We start from the raw sequence: 21,594 nt of genomic DNA on the forward strand, positions 1-21,594 counted from the left end.
CACTTTTTTTTTTTTCCGTTGTTGTTGTACATAGCGTCCCTGTGATTGTGTCAGTCTGGGGATCCAGTGGATCTACAATTGACTGCGGATGAGGCACAAAGTACATACGAGACAGTATGTTTAGTCTTTAGTCCCAAAATGGCAGCCAGCCAGGACAGTTCAGTACATTCTGATTTTCAGAAGGACTTCATCAAGTGCTGTTTGCATGTGTGGGAGTATGTGTGTGAGCAAGACTTCACGTTCTGGATCTGGAGGATAGTCAATGTGGCTTGGCACACAAACAGTGATATGTCTGGCATAGATTGCGTAGTGGTTTGAGTCTGGCTAGGTTTGGCAGTCTACACATCAACAGGGTTGTGTATGTGCGTATTCTGTGTGTATCTATGGGGGCAGCAGGCCTGGACCAGCACCTTGCGAATGTCTTTGTTTCTCAGACTGTAAAGTATTGGGTTCAACAGTGAGCTGCCCGCTGCTGGCACCAACGTGGCATAGGTGTACAGAGGAGGGCTGGACGCATCTCCCAGCAGCCCCCAGAGGGAGAAAGGCATCCAGCAGCCCACAAACACACTGAGGACCAGGAGCAACCGAGAGAAGCCCCTCCCACTGCTGTGTTTGCTTGCATATGATTGGTTGGCAGGGAGGAAGTGCCTTTGGGTAGCGATGGCTTGGGCATGCCGCCTCGCCACACGGCAGATCCCGGCGTATAGTTGCAGGGTTACCATGACAACAACCAGGAAGCCACCACACAGCAGCGACAGGTAGGTCCGAGTCAGAGGTCGTGCTACAGAACAGGAGTTTGGTTCTCCCAGACAGTGCCATCCCATTGCAGGTCCTGCCCCGATGATGCATGCACCCAACCAGACCAGGAGCAGGAGGATGGCGGCTCTGTGACGTGATTGGCTTGAACCATAGGTAAGGGCGTGGCTTAAAGACAGGTATCGGTCCAAAGCAACACCCATCAGGCTACAGAGAGAGGCAGTCAGTGATGTCACCAGCAGTCCCGAGGTCAGCAATTCTGACCAATCACTGGGCTCCATGCAGAACAGGAAGAGGAAGTGCAGGATCAGAGCAACACCTGCCAGCAGATCAGCCAATCCGAGGCTGGCCAGCAGCAGGAAAACAGGGGCGCGAAGGGACGGGGTGGCCAAGATGGTGGTGACAACTATTGCATTTTCAGTGGCAATGAGAGTTCCTGAAACACAAAGGGCCACGCCCCACACTGTGAGGGGCGGGACTTCATATGGAGGTGACCTATCCAGGTGGTCCAAAGGAAAGAAGGGGTCTGCACCTGAGGACTCATCCCATCCTAGATCAGAGGCATTCAGGATCATGGCTGATCAGCAGTTACACAAGCACAACCTAAGAGAGAGAAAACAGGAGAAAGATGTCGACGTTAGCTCTATTGGGCCATTAGCATCTCCATCTGTCCATTAAACAGCCTCTCCTTGGCCAGAAGCTGTGGTTTCAGCTTGCGGAGCTGCTGGATGATGGAGAATTGAGGATGTTATACCCTGTAAATGTACTATCACTGTGAAAACATTAAGTGGTTTTTGTGCCCTGCTCTCTTTTGCTTCAGTCATTTGTACTGTTATATTGTCTTGTCTTACTTGTTATAATACAGAGATGCACGATAGTTTACTTAGTTTATATATTAAGACAGATACATGAGCATATAGTATTCACTGATTAGACAAATAAGCCACACCATTCTTCCTCGTAGTTGAGCTTTAATTAAATAGCCTTTACACTGCGATGAAAACATGCTCTTACAGAACACACATAATTTAAAATACAGATTAAAACCACCTGGAATATTCTTTTATAATCTTCTACTTTTGCATCAGATGATATTTTTTCCCCAGCTCATTCAACATTTTTTGAAATAACTATAGATTATTATTTTTTTACATAGATTAATCTTGTCAGTGACGTCACATCTGTAGACTTGTGGGAAATCACGAAAATCAATCTGAAGGCTTTAACGCAACACGATAGTTACAATTTACGCATTTTTAGGCTCCCACTGATTAAAAACAGGTAATTAACCCTTTAGCACGTCACTTTCTACCCATCGGCTGTCGCTGTCCACCCTCTCAGTTTTATCATGCACACGTTTCCCGGGCATCCAAACATCGTTGATTTAGAGGCTAATTTATGGTTTGGATGAGTTAAACCTGCCAGATTAAGTCATGGAGCTCCAGTCTGAGGTTTCCCTCTTGCCAAAGTCCAGATATGATGTTCAGGGACTGTACAGACTGTACACGGACCTCGCAGTCTTTCATATCTTGAATGAGAAAGCCTGTGCTGTTAATTGGGCCACACGATGGGCTATTTAAGGAAATCTATGACAACTATTACAACGGTAAAATGCTTGTTCTTTAGTGGGCCTGCACGTGCTGTGCACGTACACAGCAACTGCGATGCATTAATGTTACTTTAAGATTATTTTTAAAAGAGGATGGGGGTTCATCCTCCTTCCCGTCACGTCTCAGAGCCAGGAGGTATATCCCACCTCCTGGCGCGGAGGACCCTGTTGTATAACACAGTTGCAGCTTCATCGCACCGCAGAGGATGTCCCCAACACACGCACGCACACGTGAACATGCAGGCATCGCACCGACACATGTACTTGCAATGGATCATCCGTCTTACCTTGCTGACACTATTCCGCGATTCCTTTGCCAAAATCTGACAGATTTTCTCTCCTCTTATATGATCCAAACCAGCTGATGGACACGGGGTGGTGGCGTCCGCAGTGATGCTCGTTTCCAGTTAAAAGATGGAGGACAGTCCCCGTGTAAGACGCCGCTCCGTGCTCCTTCTGTCTTCATCAAAGTTGCATCAAACTCTCACTTGGGGTGACTGGCATCTTCTTCTCCTCCTTCAATCTCTTCGCAGCGCCTTTAGGAGGCAGAATGGATGCTTTTGCGTGCGGACTCATCCACAAGAGGGTCTGCTTGACGTCAGTGACCGGGAGGCTCGACCAATGAGCTGCCGGCATTCAGGATGCGGGGAAGTGAGGGAGGGGATGTGCATGGAGTAATTTCATTCAGAAAAATGCGGCATCTCCGTCGCCCCTCCCACTGCGGTTCACTCTTGCTCTGATTTCTTGTAAATAATGACCCCCCCCAACACACACACACATACACACCGTTTTTCTCAATAAGACCCAGGGGCCGTATTGAACCTGAATGGGAGGGTTTTGTTCTGTGCTGAGCAGGGCTCAGAGGTGTGGGGACAGAGCTCAGGGCTGGAGCTGTCCGCGGTGCTGAAGCGCATCAGGATGACTCATTGGGAGCAACAATAACCTGTGTGAAAGTGACAAGGAGCAATTTTGCTCTAAAGGTGACATAATTGCTGTTTTCGACACTAAAAAGCGAGCTTCACTTATTTTACAGTTTACAGATCTATAATAATAATGATAATGATCATTATTATTATCATTATTATTATCAGTAGTAGTAGAAGTATTAGTATTGATAGTATCAGTGTTAGTGTACTGGAAGTGTATAGTGTATGTACATAGATGGACAGAAGCAATACCTTTACATAATTATGAATTCAATTTAATACAACAGCAGCCACAAAGTATGGGGGGCTGAAGGGTTTCCTGTATTCAGTCAAAGCCAGTAAATTATTTATTTTGCTTGTTATCTGCTGTATTGGTTTTGCCTTTTGATGGAAGCATCCTTTCCCAGAAGCACAGCCTCTTACAGTATCACAACAGCATGAGGGAATTCATGGCTTCCCCGGTTTGATAGTGAGCGTGGGTGCTGCAGGATGGACAGAACAGCTGTCTATGTGGTCGTGCATAACGATGCGCTAACTCTGGGTGTGTGTGTGTGTGGGGGGGGGGGGGGATCTGGTTTTGCTCGAGCCATATTAGGACACACTTCCTGCCGACAGACCCCTCCTACGTCACATGGAGGATCTAAGGAGCAACGCTTGTCACCTTAAAAAGTGCAAAATGTGCCTCCGGAGCTCTGCAAAATTACAACCTTTGTCTCACCTGAAGACCTACTTTTGTGTATTTTAGTGTATGGCCTATTATTATAGTTTAATAATACTGCTGTCAAAACATATCTAACTCATGTACTTCAGAAGGATTGCTTTAACAAACAGCACAGAAAAATAAAGCAGGAATATCACTGGTGTAATGTCCAGGTGTTTTTTCCCTCTGAAACACCAAACATCGTGACAGCTTTTCTATTGAATGTCTGTTTAATCTGTTATATCACTAACACTAACTAGTTGTCTCGCCGCCGTGGGCTGTAAATTGCAGCATCATCCGCTCGTTTGTGTTTCGCTGGTGTATCGATTTTTGCCAGTAGAGGAGGAAATCGTGTTCGACAGGACTGCGGAATATCCCTTTGTATTTTTTCTTCTTTTTTTTTTTTTGGAGCAAGCGGACACAGTAACCGCCCCCTCCCCACTTCATGTAGAGCTGCACACATACAATCAGATATTATGTGAGAGAGCATACGAGATGTGGGAGTTCATGAGCCACGTCGGTGTGAGAGGAAGAGGAGGAGGAGGAGGAGGAGGAGGTGATGATGGTGGATTTCACTGCATGCAGCTACAAAGTGTGTCATGATTCCTGATTTAATGCACCCGATTTTGAGGACTTTGCTCGGGGCTGTGCCTCAGGGCACCTATATTGCACTGCAACACTTTGAACGTCAGAGTACTTCTTTTGGGGGTGTCACGTTTCCATTCCACAAACTGATCAATCAGCACTATCAATACCAATAACAGCCTCGTTCAGAGCTTCTGTCTTGTGCCCAGATGCTGTATATTCAGATCACGTCTTAATAGTTGTGGCTGTTAGAATTTGTCTCAGACTTGTAATTGATTGTAATCAGGTTAAATGTGCACACACGCACACACACATATATTCATAGGATTGACAAGTGAGACTGACATCACAGTCAGTGACACCTCTGAGGTGTTAATAGACCACTGACGCACAGGCTGTCTACTGTCTACTGTCTACTGTTGTCACAGGGTTTCTGACCACCTCCACCTCCCACCCAGCCTCCGCTGTGTTCACACCTGCAGCAAATTTAGAGCCACGTTACTGCTTCAGACACTTGTCTAATTAAAATGATCACCCAGATAGTGCTGATAAGCTGTCTCAGTCTGACATTTTCCTGGAGATGCCTGTTAAAGATGCATTTGTTTTTGTTTACAGGAAAAAACAGTCACACTGATTCCTGCTGGTTCTACTTTATTTTCTATAACAATAGTTGTTGCCTTTAATTTGTTGGAAACCACTTGCCAGGGATCAGTATGACTAAAGATTTTTTCCAAGAGTTTTTTCCGAGGTGTAGGAATCCAGTTATGTCAGAAGAAAAATATCAGAAGAAAAAAATGAAATGTTGTGTAAGGGGGAGCTACTTTTAGCGGTGGAGGTGGTGGTGCTTTGGAGATGGTGGTGTCTGTCTATCAGTAAGTCTTCCACTTTGGCCCACGCTGAAACAACTCTATTGGATCATGAGATTTCTACACTTTGTTTTTTGACCAAATACCTTCCCATCAGCGTTTCTGTTTGGTGCTAATTAGCAAATGGTTGCGTGCTAACATGGACTACAACTACATGGAAGCATTACACATGCATTTGCAACAAAATGGCTTTGTGTCCTTCCTTAATCTGAGACCCTGAGCAGTTAGTACTCCCATTTGTCCCACTATTGTCTGGTGTGTTTGTAAGGACATAATGTGTGAATGCAGGCATGTGTGCGTGCACTGCCTGCTGAAGTAAACAGGTGTCAGTCCGTCCAAACGGGTGTGTATTTCAGGAAGGTTGAGGTGGGCCAGCTGGTTGCCAGGAAACCAAGTTTGGGTGTCTCTCATGTTTCACAGATCTCTGTGTCTCCTGTCGTCTGTCTTCTCTGTTTCCCTCTGTGTCCTAGCCAGAAGCCACATCTCTATTTGCAGCCACTGAATATTCTTTTGAGGACTTACCGACAATATTTAATTGAAAATTTTTTGTTGTTACTAATTCTTCCACCCAAAGGTTCCAGCTGTCAGGTGCAGGTGTTGGTGCTCTGTGGCTGTCGGGATGCAGCAGCTGGTATTGAAGGTCCTCTGCTCCACACTGCTACTTTTAGCAGTGGTGCCCTCTGTGTTCTCACAGCCAGGTATGTGTCCAGCCACATGTTTTACATTTATTTTCTTAATATACGTCCATCTCAGTGTATTTTGGCCTTGTCGGAAAACTTGATGGTGTGCCTTCCTACACTTGGCATCTGATGTCTCTTTTCCTTGACTACTTGTTTTCAGTATAACTTGATCTGGCTCAAGAGTCTTTCCCTGATAAAATCTCTCCTCTTATTGACCGTGGCCTGCTCGCCATTATTACAAGCTGACAATAAGTACAAATGTCTGTCTTTGGCATTCAAATTTTTGTCTGCTCACTTTTGCCTATTTTGACGTTGTAATAATTGAGTTTTTCAAATGTTTCTGTGGGAGGATAATTGTGCTTTGGCCAGTCTATTGGTTTGAGTGACACTTCAAATTGTTTTGTCTCTCCTACAGATTGTTCTCAGTTCACGTCATGTGACCAGTGCATTGGAGACCCCGCAGTGGCAGACTGTGTCTGGAGGATTTGTCCATATCCATATGGTGACGCTTGCACACACACACACACACACACACACACACACACACACAGATACACACAGATACACACATCCCTGACCTCTGATAGTAATTCAATCATCATAGATGCTGTAACATAAGCTTCCCTGGTTTGTACAAGATGACTGAATTATTTAGTATGCCACTAACACACACACACACACACACACACACACACACTAAAGTGCTTATTCTCTCTGTCTCAGGTAATGATACAAGCATGTGTTCGACTGTCAACGGCGAATCAGACACAACATCCATGAACTGTACCTGGATTAGAGTGCCTGAAACGTGTGCAGGTAGAAAACAATCTATTCCAAAATGAAATGAATGCAGTAAAAACTTCTCTGCAACTTCAGTAACGCTTATCTCTTTTGCATGTTTTATTTCAGATTCAGCTTCAGTTTCAGTTTCAATTGTTGTTGTTGAAACTGTTGTTGAGACTGAGGGAGGGGGTGAAAGTGACTCAGGTAAATTGTATCGATGTCTACTCTAGCACCCTCTTCCACCCCCTCCCCTCTCTCTTGCGTCAGACATTTATTATTCTAATAGAAGCTGAGTAAAATGTTCTCCAATGCCACTTAGTCATTTCCACCAGTAAAATTCCCTGTCAGTGCCTTCTCAAAAAAAAGCACAAAAAAAAGAAAAAGAGATGCTGTTCTTTTCCAACCCCACCCTGCTTTTGTGTAATTTCACTGTTAATCCACCACACTCTTCCTTTTCTGTCTGTCCAGCTGATGGTAACCAGACCAGCTCATCCCCAGACTTCTCTCAGGCCAAGTTTGACATGTCCAGTTTCATCGGAGGCATTATACTTGTGCTGTGTCTGCAGGCAGCTGGCTTCTTCGCCATGCGCTACGTCAAATCCAAAGAGCAGAGCAACTATGACCCCATGTGAGTTTGTGCATGGAGGTGTTAGAAAACAGAGAATTTAGCGTGACTGCATCAGTTTAAGTATGTGCCTGTGAATGTGACTGTGTCAATGTATGAAATGACTGTCTTGTTGGTGCAACAGCAGCCTCCTGTGGCGGGAGTGACCAACAGCACCCACTGTGCAAAGTGATGCACCCCTTGCACCTCTTCGCATTGTATTTTGATTCTGATCACAAACTGCATATCTGCCCATATCATCATTCTGTCTGTCTTCACACAGAGAGCAGCCACAGTGAAGGCGAGATGTGTGAAGGACAAATGCGGTGAGGGTGGAGGATGAGTGACTCATCGAGTTGTGACGACAAGATTTTTTTTTTTTTTTTTCCTGAGCCCCTGTCATTTTTGGTTTGGTCCCCATGTGTACCCCTGGAGGGTGGGTGTGTTTATGAGAGGACATTTTCCTCAGAACACTGCATTGTGTAACGAGTGTCTGTGCATGTGTTCACTGTGTTTGTCTAGTATTTATATTTAAGAAACATTTCGGCTGTCGGTGTTCCAACGATCTGACAAAGGGCTCAGATTTTCTCAGCACTTTCAGGCGATTTATCTTTGTGATCACACCCACCATAAATTTGCACCAGTACAACATGTTAAGTGTTTGTCCTCTTACAAACAACAAGCAACTAGCTGTATCAAATGTTTCAACTGTGTAAATAGTACAGCGAGGTTGTGGGAAAGAGCGATATAATCCCATGCAGACAGTAGGTCAGACAAGGTCATAACAGGCATTTTAAACTTTTTTCAAGAACCCAAAAATAGACCAAAATGAGACCCTAGAAGATTCTGTTCATCATCTAATAGACGTCTGTGTTTCATGTGGAGCTGAATAACTTTACAGTGTTTTATTGAGACCAAAAATTAAAATCTTTATGTTTGTTATATACATAAATTATGCTTATATACTCCTCTGATTTGTTGAGTTAAATAGCTTAACTGGGGACCCTAAGGAGCCACCTTAACAACTACTGGGGACGTAGACAATTACTCCATACTATCAAATGCCCAAATGTATTTGTAACAGCAATAAACCTTTACGCTTCATGCTACTATGGTTTTAGCACCACTCCTCTGATTTGCGTGTGTTTTTTTTTTGTTTTGACTTGTGAATAGCTCTTTAGTCTTTTTTAAAAATTAATTTTCATGGAGGAGATTTCTGTTTTGACTGCTCATATTTATGATACATACAGATCAGCTTTGACTCTTTACTAGCAGTTCAAAGACAGATGTGAAGTGACTGTGTTTATTCATTCTAATGCTGGTTAAGTTGATCAATATGAATGTGTTGTGATTTTTTTTGTGATGCCATTAGAATGAAAAATGCATAAAAGACTAAGGTTAAACACCTGTCTGTGTCTGTCTGTGTGTGTCATGCCTGCTTTCTTGCATGAAAATGAGGAGTTGGTAACAGCTAATCACAGCCAGAGACTGCACAGTATATGTTGAGTCCATATTTGTCCACGCCAGCAGAGTAATTTGGCTGTAACCTGGGTGGGACCGTAGGCACACCCCCAGCATCTACAGATAAGAGTCAACCATTAATCTTCACATATCTGGGTGTCAGTAGGGATTCCCAGCATGCAGCGGGGACAACAGACTAATGGAGGCCTTTAGGGGAGCAGCAGGACGGCTGGTTGGATGCGTCAGTCGCTGTCTGAGCCAGGACCTACAGGCTTGAATAAGCCCACACAAAAAAAGTTCCCCAACAGGGCAAACTGTGGCTGTCATCCAAGTTTGTTGACAAAGGACAGGACTGAATACAGGTCTTTTTCACAGTGAGTTCACCCTCCCCCAACACACACACACACACACACACACACACACACACACACACACACACACAGACAAACACATTTTGAATGAGAAACAGCAAAGTCTAACACAAGCACATTCCCACAAGTCTGCATTAAAATTAGAGGCAGGCTTTGTGAGCTGCAGGCTATTCTCTGTTCTGCTTTAAACAGATCTCTGTGTGTATATCTGTGTCTGTGTGTGAGAGAGAGAGAGAGAGGGTGCAGCAGCAGCCGCCTCAGTCAGTGGGCAAGTGTGTGTTTAGCAGGTGTGGAAGGAAGAAAGTTACATCCCACCTCCACCCTGCCATTCGGTAAAACATCCGTGTGTGTGTGAGTCATATCACACAGTAAAGCAAACACACGGTACTAATCTGACACTGTAACACACACACACACACACACACACACACACACACACACACACACACACACACACACACACACACACACACACACACACACACACACACACACACACACACACACACACACACAGTACAGTTACTCTAGCTCTCTGTATTCTCTGTTTGTTCCGCCTCATGCTCAGCTCCCAGCTGACCGCAGCCCCTGTGCGGACTAACTGTGGAGGGCGTGTTCACCGCGTTTACTCTGCACACACACACACACACACACACACATACACACACACACTCACTGCAGTTAGGACAACTTTTCACTTAACTTTTCACGGATGGAACTGGCGGAAGCTGTCAAGTAAGGTAACACAGTTTGAGATTTTGTGTTTCTCAGCGTGTATTTCTAATGAATGTGAGAAGAGAGTTGAACCTTTGATCCAGAAGGGGAAAGTGGCGACAGGTGTCCTCTCTCTCGCGGTGTTCCTGATGAGGAAAGTGCTTTACCTGTTTTACCTTAACTTCATATACATTATCACGATGAGACACGTGAACAATCTTTCAAAATATGGCATTAATTATTACCGTCATCTTACGTGGTGTATAAAGTTTGGTCTTTTAGATGTATACTAATTTACTTTAAGGAATATTTTTGTTAGAAGACTATTATATATTTCAAATCACCTCCTACACATTGCGCTTTTGTTATTATGTGTTGTTTAGCTGTCGGATTGTAAAAGCTGTGGTGCACTCGGTACATGATATCCTGTTTGTTAAACTCCAAACCACCTGTAGGGGACACTCGCTTTGCGCATGCGCTATTCACTCAAAGGTAACTAGCCTCAAGGCAGCAGATACACACGCACGCACACCTATTATTATACTGTGGGGAAGCAGGTTAGTTAATTACACAGAGATGGTTCCACCTTTTTAAAACGCCATGCTCCTTAGTACCAAACCTGGTGACGGAAGCTGAAACAGTATTAACAGTGACCTTAAAGCCTTTTCTAGTTTAGAGAGTGTACAGTAGAGAGCGTCTGGAGCAGGAGGGGATCAAAGTGACTGAAGCAGACAGGAATAGCCTACCTGACACAGCATGTGTCCTCGACCCACTGAGGTACCAGAGCCCCTGGAGGACATAGTTTCAAAGTGTGTTGAATGGTTGAACAGCGTGGATCCCCCAGTCTGTGGTTTGGGACAAGACAAACAGGAGGGATCTAGAAATAGTTTATATGGGATAGAAGACAAAATATGCACACACCATCAGATTTTCACCCCTTCTGGGCTGGAGAGAAGGACAGTGCTTCATTTCAAGGGGTGATAGGGCAAAAAGGTTGGGATGGACTGGTTTAGCAGGCTAAAATGTTACAAGTATAACTCTTGATGTACTGTTAGATCAGATACTATCGTCTTACTGCAACAAGTGCAGTCTTACTCTAGACATTGTTTGGGTTTCAATACTTTTTAAACGCATTTGTTAATGATGATATATAGCATGTTTAATTGGAATTAGAGGTGAGTAGGTGCTGCCTGTTTGTTTAAGGATTGCGGTTTTGTTCATTCAGGGATGGAGGAGGAGCAGGTTGACTCTTCTCTTGACTTGAGCAACTTAACAGAGGAGGAGCAGTCCGCCATCCTGCAGGTTTTACAGCGTGACTTGGAGCTGCGCCATCGTGATGAAGGACGTGTAAGGTCAGAGGTGACTGTTTGGCCTTTTTAGGTGCAGGTTTTGTCCAGTGATTAACACAAACATACAGATAGGTGACAAATTAAAGGAAGAAAACCCAACATGAAACATCTCAGTAAAGTGGCATGGAGAGATTACAAAAGATAGTCCCTCACTTTGGTGGTGGAGAGACACATTTGTCTGAAACGTCTCATAGGTGCTCTGTTGTGTTGAGATCTGGTGACTAATTTACATCATATTCACACTCATAAAACTATTCAGTGAAACTATTCAGTGATCACTTGTGACCCTGTGGATGGGGCATTGTCATCCTGGAGGAGAACACTCCCATCAGATAGAAACATTTCAACAATAGATGAAGGTGTCCTTTTACACATTGTATTGTTATGAGTGAACCTGTAAGGAAGCATCTGATTTTGATGCAGGGTTCACCTTTACTTAATCTCCTGTCTGTATGTTGTAGGTTGAAAAACACTTCTTGTATGAAAGGCTTGCTGTTTGGCCATTTGAAATGTGATAATATTAAACATGGAAACTCAATATCAGCTGATATAATACAGGCACTGATACACGGACACTGTAATCCGGTGATGAAGCAGGACACACCTCAAGGCCCGTATCATGTTAGTTGACATTGTACTTTTTATTATGCAAGTTTCTAAACAAACTTTCCATCAGTCAAATTACCACAAACCACTTGTCACACTGGGAACCTGGAGCTTCTGGGGGCTGTAGGGGGTCCGGGGCCCAGGGGCAGCTTTGCCTGGTTTGTAGTGCAGTCCCTCAGTGGGGAAGCCAAAGAACCACACAGTGAAATAACTAATGTCAGTAGAGCAGAGCAGAGCAGAGCTGCTCCTGTATGTGAGGCATGTTTTTACAGCTACAAATGCTATTGATCCCACGGTCAGATGTGCGATATTTGATTGAAGCAATTAAGTAATTATCAAAATTGTTGCCAATTAATTTTCTGTAGATTTCTTTTTTGATTAATTGACTAATTGTTTCAGCTTTTCTATCAGTGAGGTGTATCAGAGAGTAGAGTATATGAATCTTGTTGCTAATGTACACAGAAACATGAGAAGTGAAATTTTGTGTGTTTAATTTAGTAGTAGGATTGACACACGTCTCTGTCTTTTATACTCTGAGTAAGTTGCCTGACAGCGGTGACAGAAGTGACAACAGTGACTGTTTAATTTGTGGCGTAAGCTGACATCAGCTGACTTTTGCCGACAGGAGGTTGTGATTGTTTGCTGTTAAACTTGGCCCTGTGTCAACGCTGCAGGATCCTCGAGCAGACAGAGACAGACCCGGCACATCTGCGCTTCCTGTCAGGGGCATGGTTCAGGGAGGAGAGCAGCAAACGCCACCGCCACGGGATTTCGGGCTGTGCCCTCGTCCATGCCACCATACGCCACAGGAAGGCGAAAAACAGGGGTCAGTTTTCAGTTAATGCAGCACTACCATTATTTGCCTGTGGGGCCTGTTTTCTTGGTGTTGTAGGGATATCCCAGTGATGGTTATGTGGCTGTTGCCATGGTAACAGATGTGCCCCTGGTTGGAATGTTCAATGGAGAGGCAGAGGAAATCTCCCACAACAACAACACTTCTTCCGAGGCAGAGAGAAGACTGAAGAACAGTAAAGAAGAGGAGAGTGAAGAGTCAGTGAGGGCATCTGTCACTGAAAAATCATTGTCATTGTGCGTCGCTGCATTTTCCAATACCTTCTTTGTGTTTTCAGGAGTCAAGGAAGTCTGAGACCTACGCCTGCATCCAGAACAAAATGTAACATAACACAGGTTTGTGTGTGCATGCTTGTTTTTTTGATGCTTGGAAAAAAAAAAAATCATCCAAACATAAGTAATTATCTTTTATTTCAGGGTCTCCAGCACAGAAATAGTTCCTCATCATCCAAAGGTATGACAGCTTCTCTCTCAATGCCTTTTGTTCCTGTGATACCTCTCAGTATTATTTTTAACTCACCATTCTCTTCACAGGGTGTGATAGGAGAAGTAATGGCCACTCAGAGGAACCTGAGGTGACTGTAACACACACCCACATTGAGAGATTACCATCATGGTTTTGGTAAAAATCTGTGTTTAACTGGCTTATTATTTCACCCTCTATTCAAAAACACACTGTATAAATCCATCACCTATGCAGTGGTAAAGTATAATATAGTTAAAGGTATTGATATGTAGGGAGAGAGTCCCAGTTGATAGATGAACAATGGTGACGCTGTACCTGAGAATAATGGGTGTGTGTGTGTTTGTGTGTAGGATGACTTTGACGGTCACAATGGGGACACTGAGTCTCTGACCAGCAGCCTGACAGATCGAGCTTCTCTGAAAACCAGCAGCTCCACGGGCAGCCTTCATTCTGGCTACACGGTAAACATACACACACACACACACACATTTGATTAATAGGCTATCCAGCGACGCAAGATGACTCAGCTCCGGGCAGTGACGTTGGAGCTGTTCTGCGTGCGTGTGTGCGTGTTATAGCTCAGTGGAAGCATGATGAGTCTGTTCAGCTCGGGGGATTTCGGAGTGGTGGAGGTGAGGGGCCGCATCCAATTCTCATTGGTTTACGAAACCCAGAAGGAGGAGCTGCAAGTCAAAGTGTACCGCTGCGAGGACATAGCTTCAGCACGCAAGAACCGCTCTGACCCGTAAGTGACGGTGCATGAATGTGCATTAAATATTGCGGCAACAATGTCACATACAAAATCAGTCAAACAGTCACGTCTATGTGTGTGCGTTTTTCACAGATATGTTAAAACCTATCTGTTGCCGGACAAGTCGAGTCACAGTAAGAAGAAAACGGCAGTGAAGAAGAAGACAAATAACCCAGTCTTTGATCAGACACTTCGAGTGAGACACCCTACCATTTACATATTACATATAGTCCCCTCACAGTAGTATGCCATTTGTCCGTCAGCTCTCCACCACATGTCCTGCAACATGCACTGCAGTCATTAATTTCTCCAGTCTTTAAAATATCCTTCCAATAAATTACCAAATTTATAGCTTGCTTCTGACTGAACATATTATGCCTGGTCTCACACTTCCATCCTGTCATGTGTTGCCTTTCTGATTTGGTCTTTATTTTATAGTATAAAGTGCGGATTGGTGAGCTACGGAGCCGAACCATGAACCTGTCTGTGTGGCACGCCGAGCCCCTGGGGAGGAATGTGTTTCTGGGGGAGGTGGAGGTGGCTCTGGGCCTCTGGGACTGGACCTGCACTCAGCCACTGTGGCAGGACCTCCAGCCCCGGGTAGGGAAGAGCAGAAATGAAATGACTTGCATGCAAATACACAATCATAGCCATGTGAGTCTGAAATCCCCCAGACAAATATTTACTAAAACACTATGATGCCAGCATCTACATTTGTTTAGTATCTGAGTGTCTTTATGACAGCAGTTTTGGCAGCTTTGTTGGAGACACAGGATGCAGAGTGTCTCTAGTGTCTGGCAGAGCTGAAGGGAGAGGAAGACATGCTGTGAATTTCAACTAAGGTTTTATGTAACCTTAATCTTTCTTTGCTTCCACACGTCTGCCTCCCTCCCCCTTACTTTTCCTCTGCCTTTACTTTTTTTCTCTTTTCTACTCCCCTCCTTTGTCCCCCCATCACAGGTTAATATGAGTCCAGACTCTCTTTCCAGTCGTGGGACCATCATGTTGTCCATTAAGTTCATCCCAGATGGATTCGAGGGTGAGCAGAGCACACACATGGTGGATGCGAATTATGTCTTATCTCAATCATATTCAACGTACATGGTGTGTGTGCTTGTGTGTGTGTGTGTGTGGGTGTTTTCAGGTGGTGGTCTGCCTCTGACAGGAGAGCTTCACATCTGGCTTCGGGAGGCTCAATGTCTTCTGTCCAACAAAGGAGGCAATATAGACTCCTGTGTTAGAAGGTGTGTCAGCTCTGCTACACATTTCTTGATATTTACAATACAATACATCTCTCCTTGTTTTAAATAAGGATAATGAAGGCATTAATTCGTCCAAGTCACCACCTTCACAAACATATTTATGATGATCATATTTCAGTCCATCAATGGTTTGTTATAATAAGGGGTCAAAGTACTCTGTATACTGAGAAAGAGGTCGTTCATAGTTAGGAACCTACAGCTGTTACAGCCCACAGCTGTTTATATTTACTCTCAATGCCCTCATCAACCGTGTTTTATGCAAAAACACTCTAATAAATCGACTGTATGTTACCTGCTCAGCACCAAATAGCAGACAAAATTAGCAACTAGACCAAGACAGTGAATGCAGGGCTTACAATCGGCAGGTGATGGCCAGAAACATGACTCCGAATGAATGTGAAATAATGCTGCTAATGCTGGGTTGAATCTGATTTTTAACTTTCTCACAATCATAATCTATGCCCCACAAGCTACATACTCCCAGATGCTAGTCGGCAGAGTGGGCAGAAGACGCGTATGGTGAAGCGCTCAGTCAGCCCCACCTACAACCACACCATGGTGTACGATGGCTTCCACACCAGCGACCTGAGAGAAGCCTGCGCAGAGCTGACTGTCTGGCAGCGCGAAGGCCTGAAAATGCACGTCCTCGGAGGAGTTCGTCTGAGCTGTGGAACTGGTGAGCGTCTACATTTATCTGCTTTTATTCATGACCCGTTAGCCTTCGTATAAAATGGATGGGCGTACAATGCAGGACCATTTCAAACAGCAAAATGGACTTTAACCTTTATGATCAGATGTGGATATTTAGTTTAAGCACTTATACTGTAGCAGGAACTATATGACAGAAACAATGATGCACTCAAAATACACAGATGCTTGTGTTATGCAAATATTGATGAGCAATAACCTGCGTGTGTTTTGCTGGTATCATTATAAGCATGCAAAAGTGAAAAATGTATAGACTGGCCATTTGTGTTGCTCAGTGAAGCCCAGATGATGTAATATGTGAACAGAAAAGGGAACACTATCTTTAAGAATCAGTCAGGACTTGTGATTAGGGACTGTGTTTGTTCTCTGTGGTGCAGTCTGCAGTCCTTGTAGATACCAGCCTGGTCTATGCAGAGGATCTTATCTCTCTTCTCGCACATCTCATTTTGCAGGCTGTTGTGAAATTAACTAACCCATATGTTTGCCTCAGGCTGTCTTCTATAAGTCAGTGGGTGACTATAGAGACTTCACTTGGTATGACACAAGGTTTGCAAGATGATGAATAAAGCTCTGACATCTCCTTTTTAAAATTCAGTTTTTCCTGCATCTCCTCCCATTTTCTGTGCTGAGCTGTGACTAGAGATTCAGTGCCATCTCATGGATCCCCTGACATTTCATCCTCTTGTAAGAGGGCAGCAGTTTCAGCGTCAGAGAATGAGACATTAAAGGGGTTGTTTGACTGGTTGGTTCATTTTGCAGTCAGCTTTGTAGATGGTGTCATATAAGCAGTGTTATTCTTCATCTACAGTGGTGTTTAGGAGCTTTGTGGTGACAGTACTTCAGTCCAGCTCTTCACATTGCATTGTATTTTGTCCTGTTGGCATTTCAGGCATTTCAGATGGTCATGTCATCAGAGCGAGGTCATTTCTATGTGACCAGAGAGTGTCTCAGTGTTACTGTGCAATGCTTCATATCCCATGTTGGGCTGGTGACTGTTGAGATCCTCCACAAAGAAAAGGTTCTGATTTCACATCATTTAGTTGTTGCGAAGTAGTTATCCTCCATATTTATTGTGTGGTAGTTTGTGTTACTCTGCTTGACAGCGAGTGTGTAGCACTCAAGATCAAACCACAGATAGAGTGGCAGCCTCTGTCTCACTGTGGTTTAGCTGAAGAAAAATGATGTCAGTAGAGTGGGCGGAAGTGACACCTTTGAGGTTTTGCTTGTTGTAAACAGATTTTCAATTTGAAATTGTATTCAGAGGGCAGTGCCTACTAAATAACTACAAAACTAAATCTATTTGACTTGTCAGACATTCTCTCTTTAGTCTACTGGTAGAATCGTTTTCTTCTTCAGGTGATCCTGCACTGAAGGCAAACTATGAACACTGATGGGCGCACGGTCTTAATGCATTAATAACACATGAAAATACAGTGTATGTACATACAGGAACAGTATTCAATTGTTGGGATTATGTCCATGGCCTCATTAAGAAAATCAGCGAGGGAACATCTTCAATATAAATAATGAATAATTGTGTGTGTTTTAAATGGCAGGTCAGAGTTATGGGGAGGCCGTCAGCTGGATGGACTCCACAGAAGAGGAGGTTGCTGTGTGGACCTCCATGATCGAAAACCCAAACCACTGGATTGACGCAACATTACCGATCAGGACTAACCTCGCAAACCGGTCTGGGTGACACACTTTGTACACACATTCATGCACATGCTCATATGTAATGGTTGGACTGAAAGGACGCACTCGACACATTTAACGTTTCTGCCACAATAATATATTCACTTTTTATTTCTGTCTTTCGTACATACAAACACACAGAAGAGGCAGTAGTGGTGCAATATCATGAATTAGTGGCACAGGTTAGAAATATTTAGTTTTGAAACCAAATCTGTCTGCATTTCAAATGTCTTGTCTGTTTTGGTTCAATTTGTGTCTTATGTGACAAAAGTACATTTGTAATCCATTGTAGTTTGTTAATTAAATATCAAACCCGAACTGATGAATGACCCAGTATTTTTCTTTACCTTTACAATTAAGGAGGAGACAAAGATGGATACGAAGATCCTTTTAATAATTAAGAAATTAATAACCACAAATGTATTTCCAGTTTTGTCTGAGACCTCTTTAAGTCTTATGAAGCATGCTAGAACAATAGACCTAATCATCTTCACCCTAAAGGAGCCTTTATTCTGATTATTCAAAGAGTAGTTCTATTAGATTTTTAGACATCTTTTCTTTAATTTGATGAGACAGAAAATGCCTGCACTTGCATCTATTCATTTCTCCTTCTGATGCATTACCTGACTACCACCTAGTGGTCTGATTTTATACCTACTGTATGTAACCTACCTATAGGGGCCAATTACAGAGGGGACAGTGAAGAATAAGGTCGAGAGCAATGAAGAGAAGACAATGTTCAGTAATAGTCCTCACTTTTTTCACATCAGGTATCCATTCCCCCATTTATCCTCAAAAGGCAGTGGAGTAAGGCGTTTATCACATGAGCCAGAGCTCCTGTCCAGCAGATGGCGAGCTTAACATTTCTGCTTCAACTTGGAGTGAGACCGGAAGTACAGCTATTTGGCTGACAAAATAAAGTCTCGATAAGGATATATGGGTTTTGTGTCTTAACCTTAACTTGTAATTCATGAGTCTCTTTAAATGTAAGGTCTTACCATTTACGTTTTTTTCGTTGACTTGACCCTAGACACTGGAGCTCAAGGACCAGTGATAAGCTGCGCTTATTCAAGATACTAACTTTACTTCTTCCTCATGTCTTTAGATGAACACTAAGAGCCTCTAGGTGAACATGTCGGCCATATGTGACCTTATTAACCTTAGAGGGACCCTTCAGTGCAGAAAGTGATTGCATGAAGGGCCACTCTTAGATTTGATTTAATATTTATTTATTTATTTTCATTTGATACCTTAAATGCTGCTTACTAAATGAGGTTACCAGATTACTTAAGTGGTGATGCAGGAAAGTTCAATTTAGGCCCGACTGGTCATCTACTTCACTTACAGGTATGCATATATTCTATAAACACCATCAATATCGACATTTAGAAAATATTTCCTGTAAACTTTACAGAATACTAAACCAACCTGCTCCTGCTTTTATTTTGAAGGTTAGATCCGGATGTAGACATTTTATATTGACAACATGACAATGACACCGTTGGACTGTTCGCTGTAGGTGAGGGCTGACAGTTGTCTAAGATGTCCCAGGTTCAGCTACTGAGGCTGTTCATCAGTGAGCGGCTGCAGAGGACCATAACAGAGTCCCAACAGCACGGTGACCAGCGTGGACTTTCACCACAAGTGCACTCAAACCATGAAGGTTTGTTTTGTGTTTTGATCGTCTCTTATCGCTTGAAGTGGTCTGAACGGGATCACCACCGATTTCACACACCAAAGTCTGTTTACAGGTCTGCTTCATGTAATCATCACCAAAAACACCACGACACTGTAAAGATACTCTGTTACATTAAAAAGTTTCTAATCGAAAATGTTGCTGAAGTAAAAGTATGTAAGTGTAACGAGGAAACTGATAAAGTATTCGAAGTAAAAGTACTCAGTGCTGAAAATATCCCTATTGACTGTTGCCCTGTTATACATTATATCATTCTGCTATTAATGCAACAATGTAAAAGCAGAATTACTGTTGCAGATGACTGAGATTGAGCTCATTTTGAGTATCACGCCGCAACCAATAATTATTTTCATTAAGGATTAATCTTCTGTTTGTTTCATATATTAATTAGAAAAAATAGTGAGAAATGCTGTCAAAATTACCAAGGGCCAAAAGTTACACCTTTACAATGCTTGCTTTGTCTAAACCAACAGTAGGATTATAAAAAATAAGTAAAAACTATAAAGGATAATTAAAACCTCGCTTTTGAGAAGCTGGAACCAATAATTGTTTTACGTGATAAATGACTTTAATGATTTCAAGTGCAGTGGTGTGTGAGTGAAGAGGAATGCGGACACATGCTTTTCATTGAATTGTTTGGTCTTTTATCAAAGCACACTGAACAATTAGTTTCCCTGTATTCCCTGTATATTGTCTCCTCTGGTGGTGGTTTAACCTATAATGAAAGCTGCTCTTAACAATGTGTGGAGAGTGAAGCAGTTTGACAGCAAACTCCCCATCCATCCATCCATCCATCCATCCATCCATCCATCCATCCATCCATTCAAGATTCTTTATTTGTCACATACAGTTATACACAGTATAATGTGCAGTGAAATTTTCTTAGTGCCTGTTCCAGACTGAAACAAATAAAATAGAAATAACTATAAAAAACACACAAGTGAAACAATAAGAATAGAAACATATATATAAGATAAAGATAAATAAATAATTAAAGCTGCAAGCAGCGTTGGAGGGCCCTCGCACCTCCGTGCACGTCGTTGCGTGCGGCGGCTCCGTCCTGTTGCTGGACTCCGACCCTTCCACGCGATAAAACAGGGATTTTACCAAACAGAACATCAGTGCTTCTCTTCTACAGCTGACTCAATCAGTGAGTTTGTTTATGTCATTGTGTTACTTCGATGCTTTTAATGGTTAGTTTGGATCCAAAGAAATATTTATATAGCGCACAACAACACAAACATACTAACCGAATGAGGCAGCAGCAGAGCAGCAGCTTCCTGTGTTCTGTGTGGTAAAATCCCTGTTTTAGTGAATGTAGTCTGGTTGTCCGTTGTTTTGAGGTGGCTGCTCCCTCTGGGTGTTTTCATGAGGCTCTCTTGCATCCATCGGCGCAGGAGAGACCTCATTGGACTCCCAATCCATATTTTTGACAGCGCTGCTGCCATCAACAGGTAGTGTAGCTAGTAACTCCTGTTTTTCGTCCTCCAACTCCATGATCTCTCCCCAGGTGAGACCCGCAGGCAGCATTGCCTCGACTGGACTGCTGTTGGCTTTCATTGATCTTCTTAATGGAACCAATTGCAGTTGTAACAGGTTTTCAATGGTTGTTGAAGTGTTCTTTGAACGGTGGTGTGTCTCGGATGTGTGGTGAACGTGTATCTCTCTCTGTCTATCTCCCTCAGCTCAGTTTGGGTTGCGTCTCTATTTATATCATCTCAACATTCTGGAAGCCTCTGAGGTCATCAGTGACACCCTCAGCCAACATTCTGGTTACTTACAAACTTGTTTTTGTTTGAAAAATAGTTTTTCCAGTATTGTTCATCACATAGAAATATCTCAAGACAAGATATCTCAAGATATCTTGTGTATATGTCAATGGTTGCAGGAGTCCTTTAGGACTTTCTGAGAGCTCTGGAAGTGGCTCTGCTATGACTTTTCATATCCAAAACTTTAAAAATGTCCGATTTATTTATTTCCTCATAGAAATGAATGTGAAAAATTTTCAACATTCCCATTTCTTCACCTGACTTCTAGCCCTCACAGCTCCTTCATGCTTTTAGCTAGAAACTCCATTGAAGCTTTAAAACGTTCATCATCTCTCCCTCTTTCAGCACATACCTCTACCTCCTTTGTGCCATTCACCACTTCATC

The 21,594-nt window shown here is 43.2% G+C and overlaps 3 protein-coding genes across 5 annotated transcripts; 2 read left to right on the forward strand and 1 right to left on the reverse strand.

Annotated features, from left to right (window-relative positions):
• Positions 1 to 338: 338 nt before the first annotated feature.
• Positions 339 to 1,331, reverse strand: gpr3 (G protein-coupled receptor 3). Its single transcript, XM_070845852.1, has one exon. The coding sequence runs from the start codon at positions 1,329 to 1,331 to the stop codon at positions 339 to 341; it is 993 nt and encodes a 330-aa protein (XP_070701953.1).
• Positions 1,332 to 6,061: 4,730 nt separating this feature from the next.
• On the forward strand, positions 6,062 to 7,537 carry cd164l2 (CD164 sialomucin-like 2). Its single transcript, XM_070846876.1, has 3 exons — positions 6,062 to 6,140; positions 6,538 to 6,624; positions 7,374 to 7,537. The coding sequence occupies exons 1-3, from the start codon at positions 6,062 to 6,064 to the stop codon at positions 7,535 to 7,537; spliced, it is 330 nt and encodes a 109-aa protein (XP_070702977.1).
• A 2,493-nt stretch (positions 7,538 to 10,030) lies between these two features.
• sytl1 (synaptotagmin-like 1) lies at positions 10,031 to 18,025 on the forward strand. 3 transcript variants are annotated; one of them, XM_070846460.1, is made up of 15 exons: positions 10,031 to 10,081; positions 11,281 to 11,407; positions 12,685 to 12,836; positions 12,946 to 13,060; positions 13,141 to 13,198; positions 13,280 to 13,316; positions 13,397 to 13,437; positions 13,679 to 13,789; positions 13,907 to 14,073; positions 14,173 to 14,275; positions 14,518 to 14,679; positions 15,040 to 15,118; positions 15,224 to 15,323; positions 15,812 to 16,017; positions 17,606 to 18,025. In XM_070846460.1, exons 2-15 carry the CDS (start codon positions 11,283 to 11,285, stop codon positions 17,746 to 17,748), a joined length of 1,599 nt encoding a protein of 532 aa, XP_070702561.1. In that variant the 5' UTR covers positions 10,031 to 10,081; positions 11,281 to 11,282; the 3' UTR covers positions 17,749 to 18,025. The 3 variants fall into 3 exon arrangements, with proteins under 3 accessions (XP_070702561.1, XP_070702563.1, XP_070702562.1); XM_070846462.1 differs by having other exon boundaries at positions 12,946 to 13,053; positions 13,149 to 13,198; XM_070846461.1 differs by having other exon boundaries at positions 10,037 to 10,076.
• Positions 18,026 to 21,594: the final 3,569 nt, after the last annotated feature.

The sequence above is a fragment of the Pempheris klunzingeri genome, chromosome 16 (assembly GCF_042242105.1).
Source record: "Pempheris klunzingeri isolate RE-2024b chromosome 16, fPemKlu1.hap1, whole genome shotgun sequence".
NCBI classification, from domain to species: Eukaryota; Metazoa; Chordata; class Actinopteri; order Acropomatiformes; family Pempheridae; genus Pempheris; species Pempheris klunzingeri.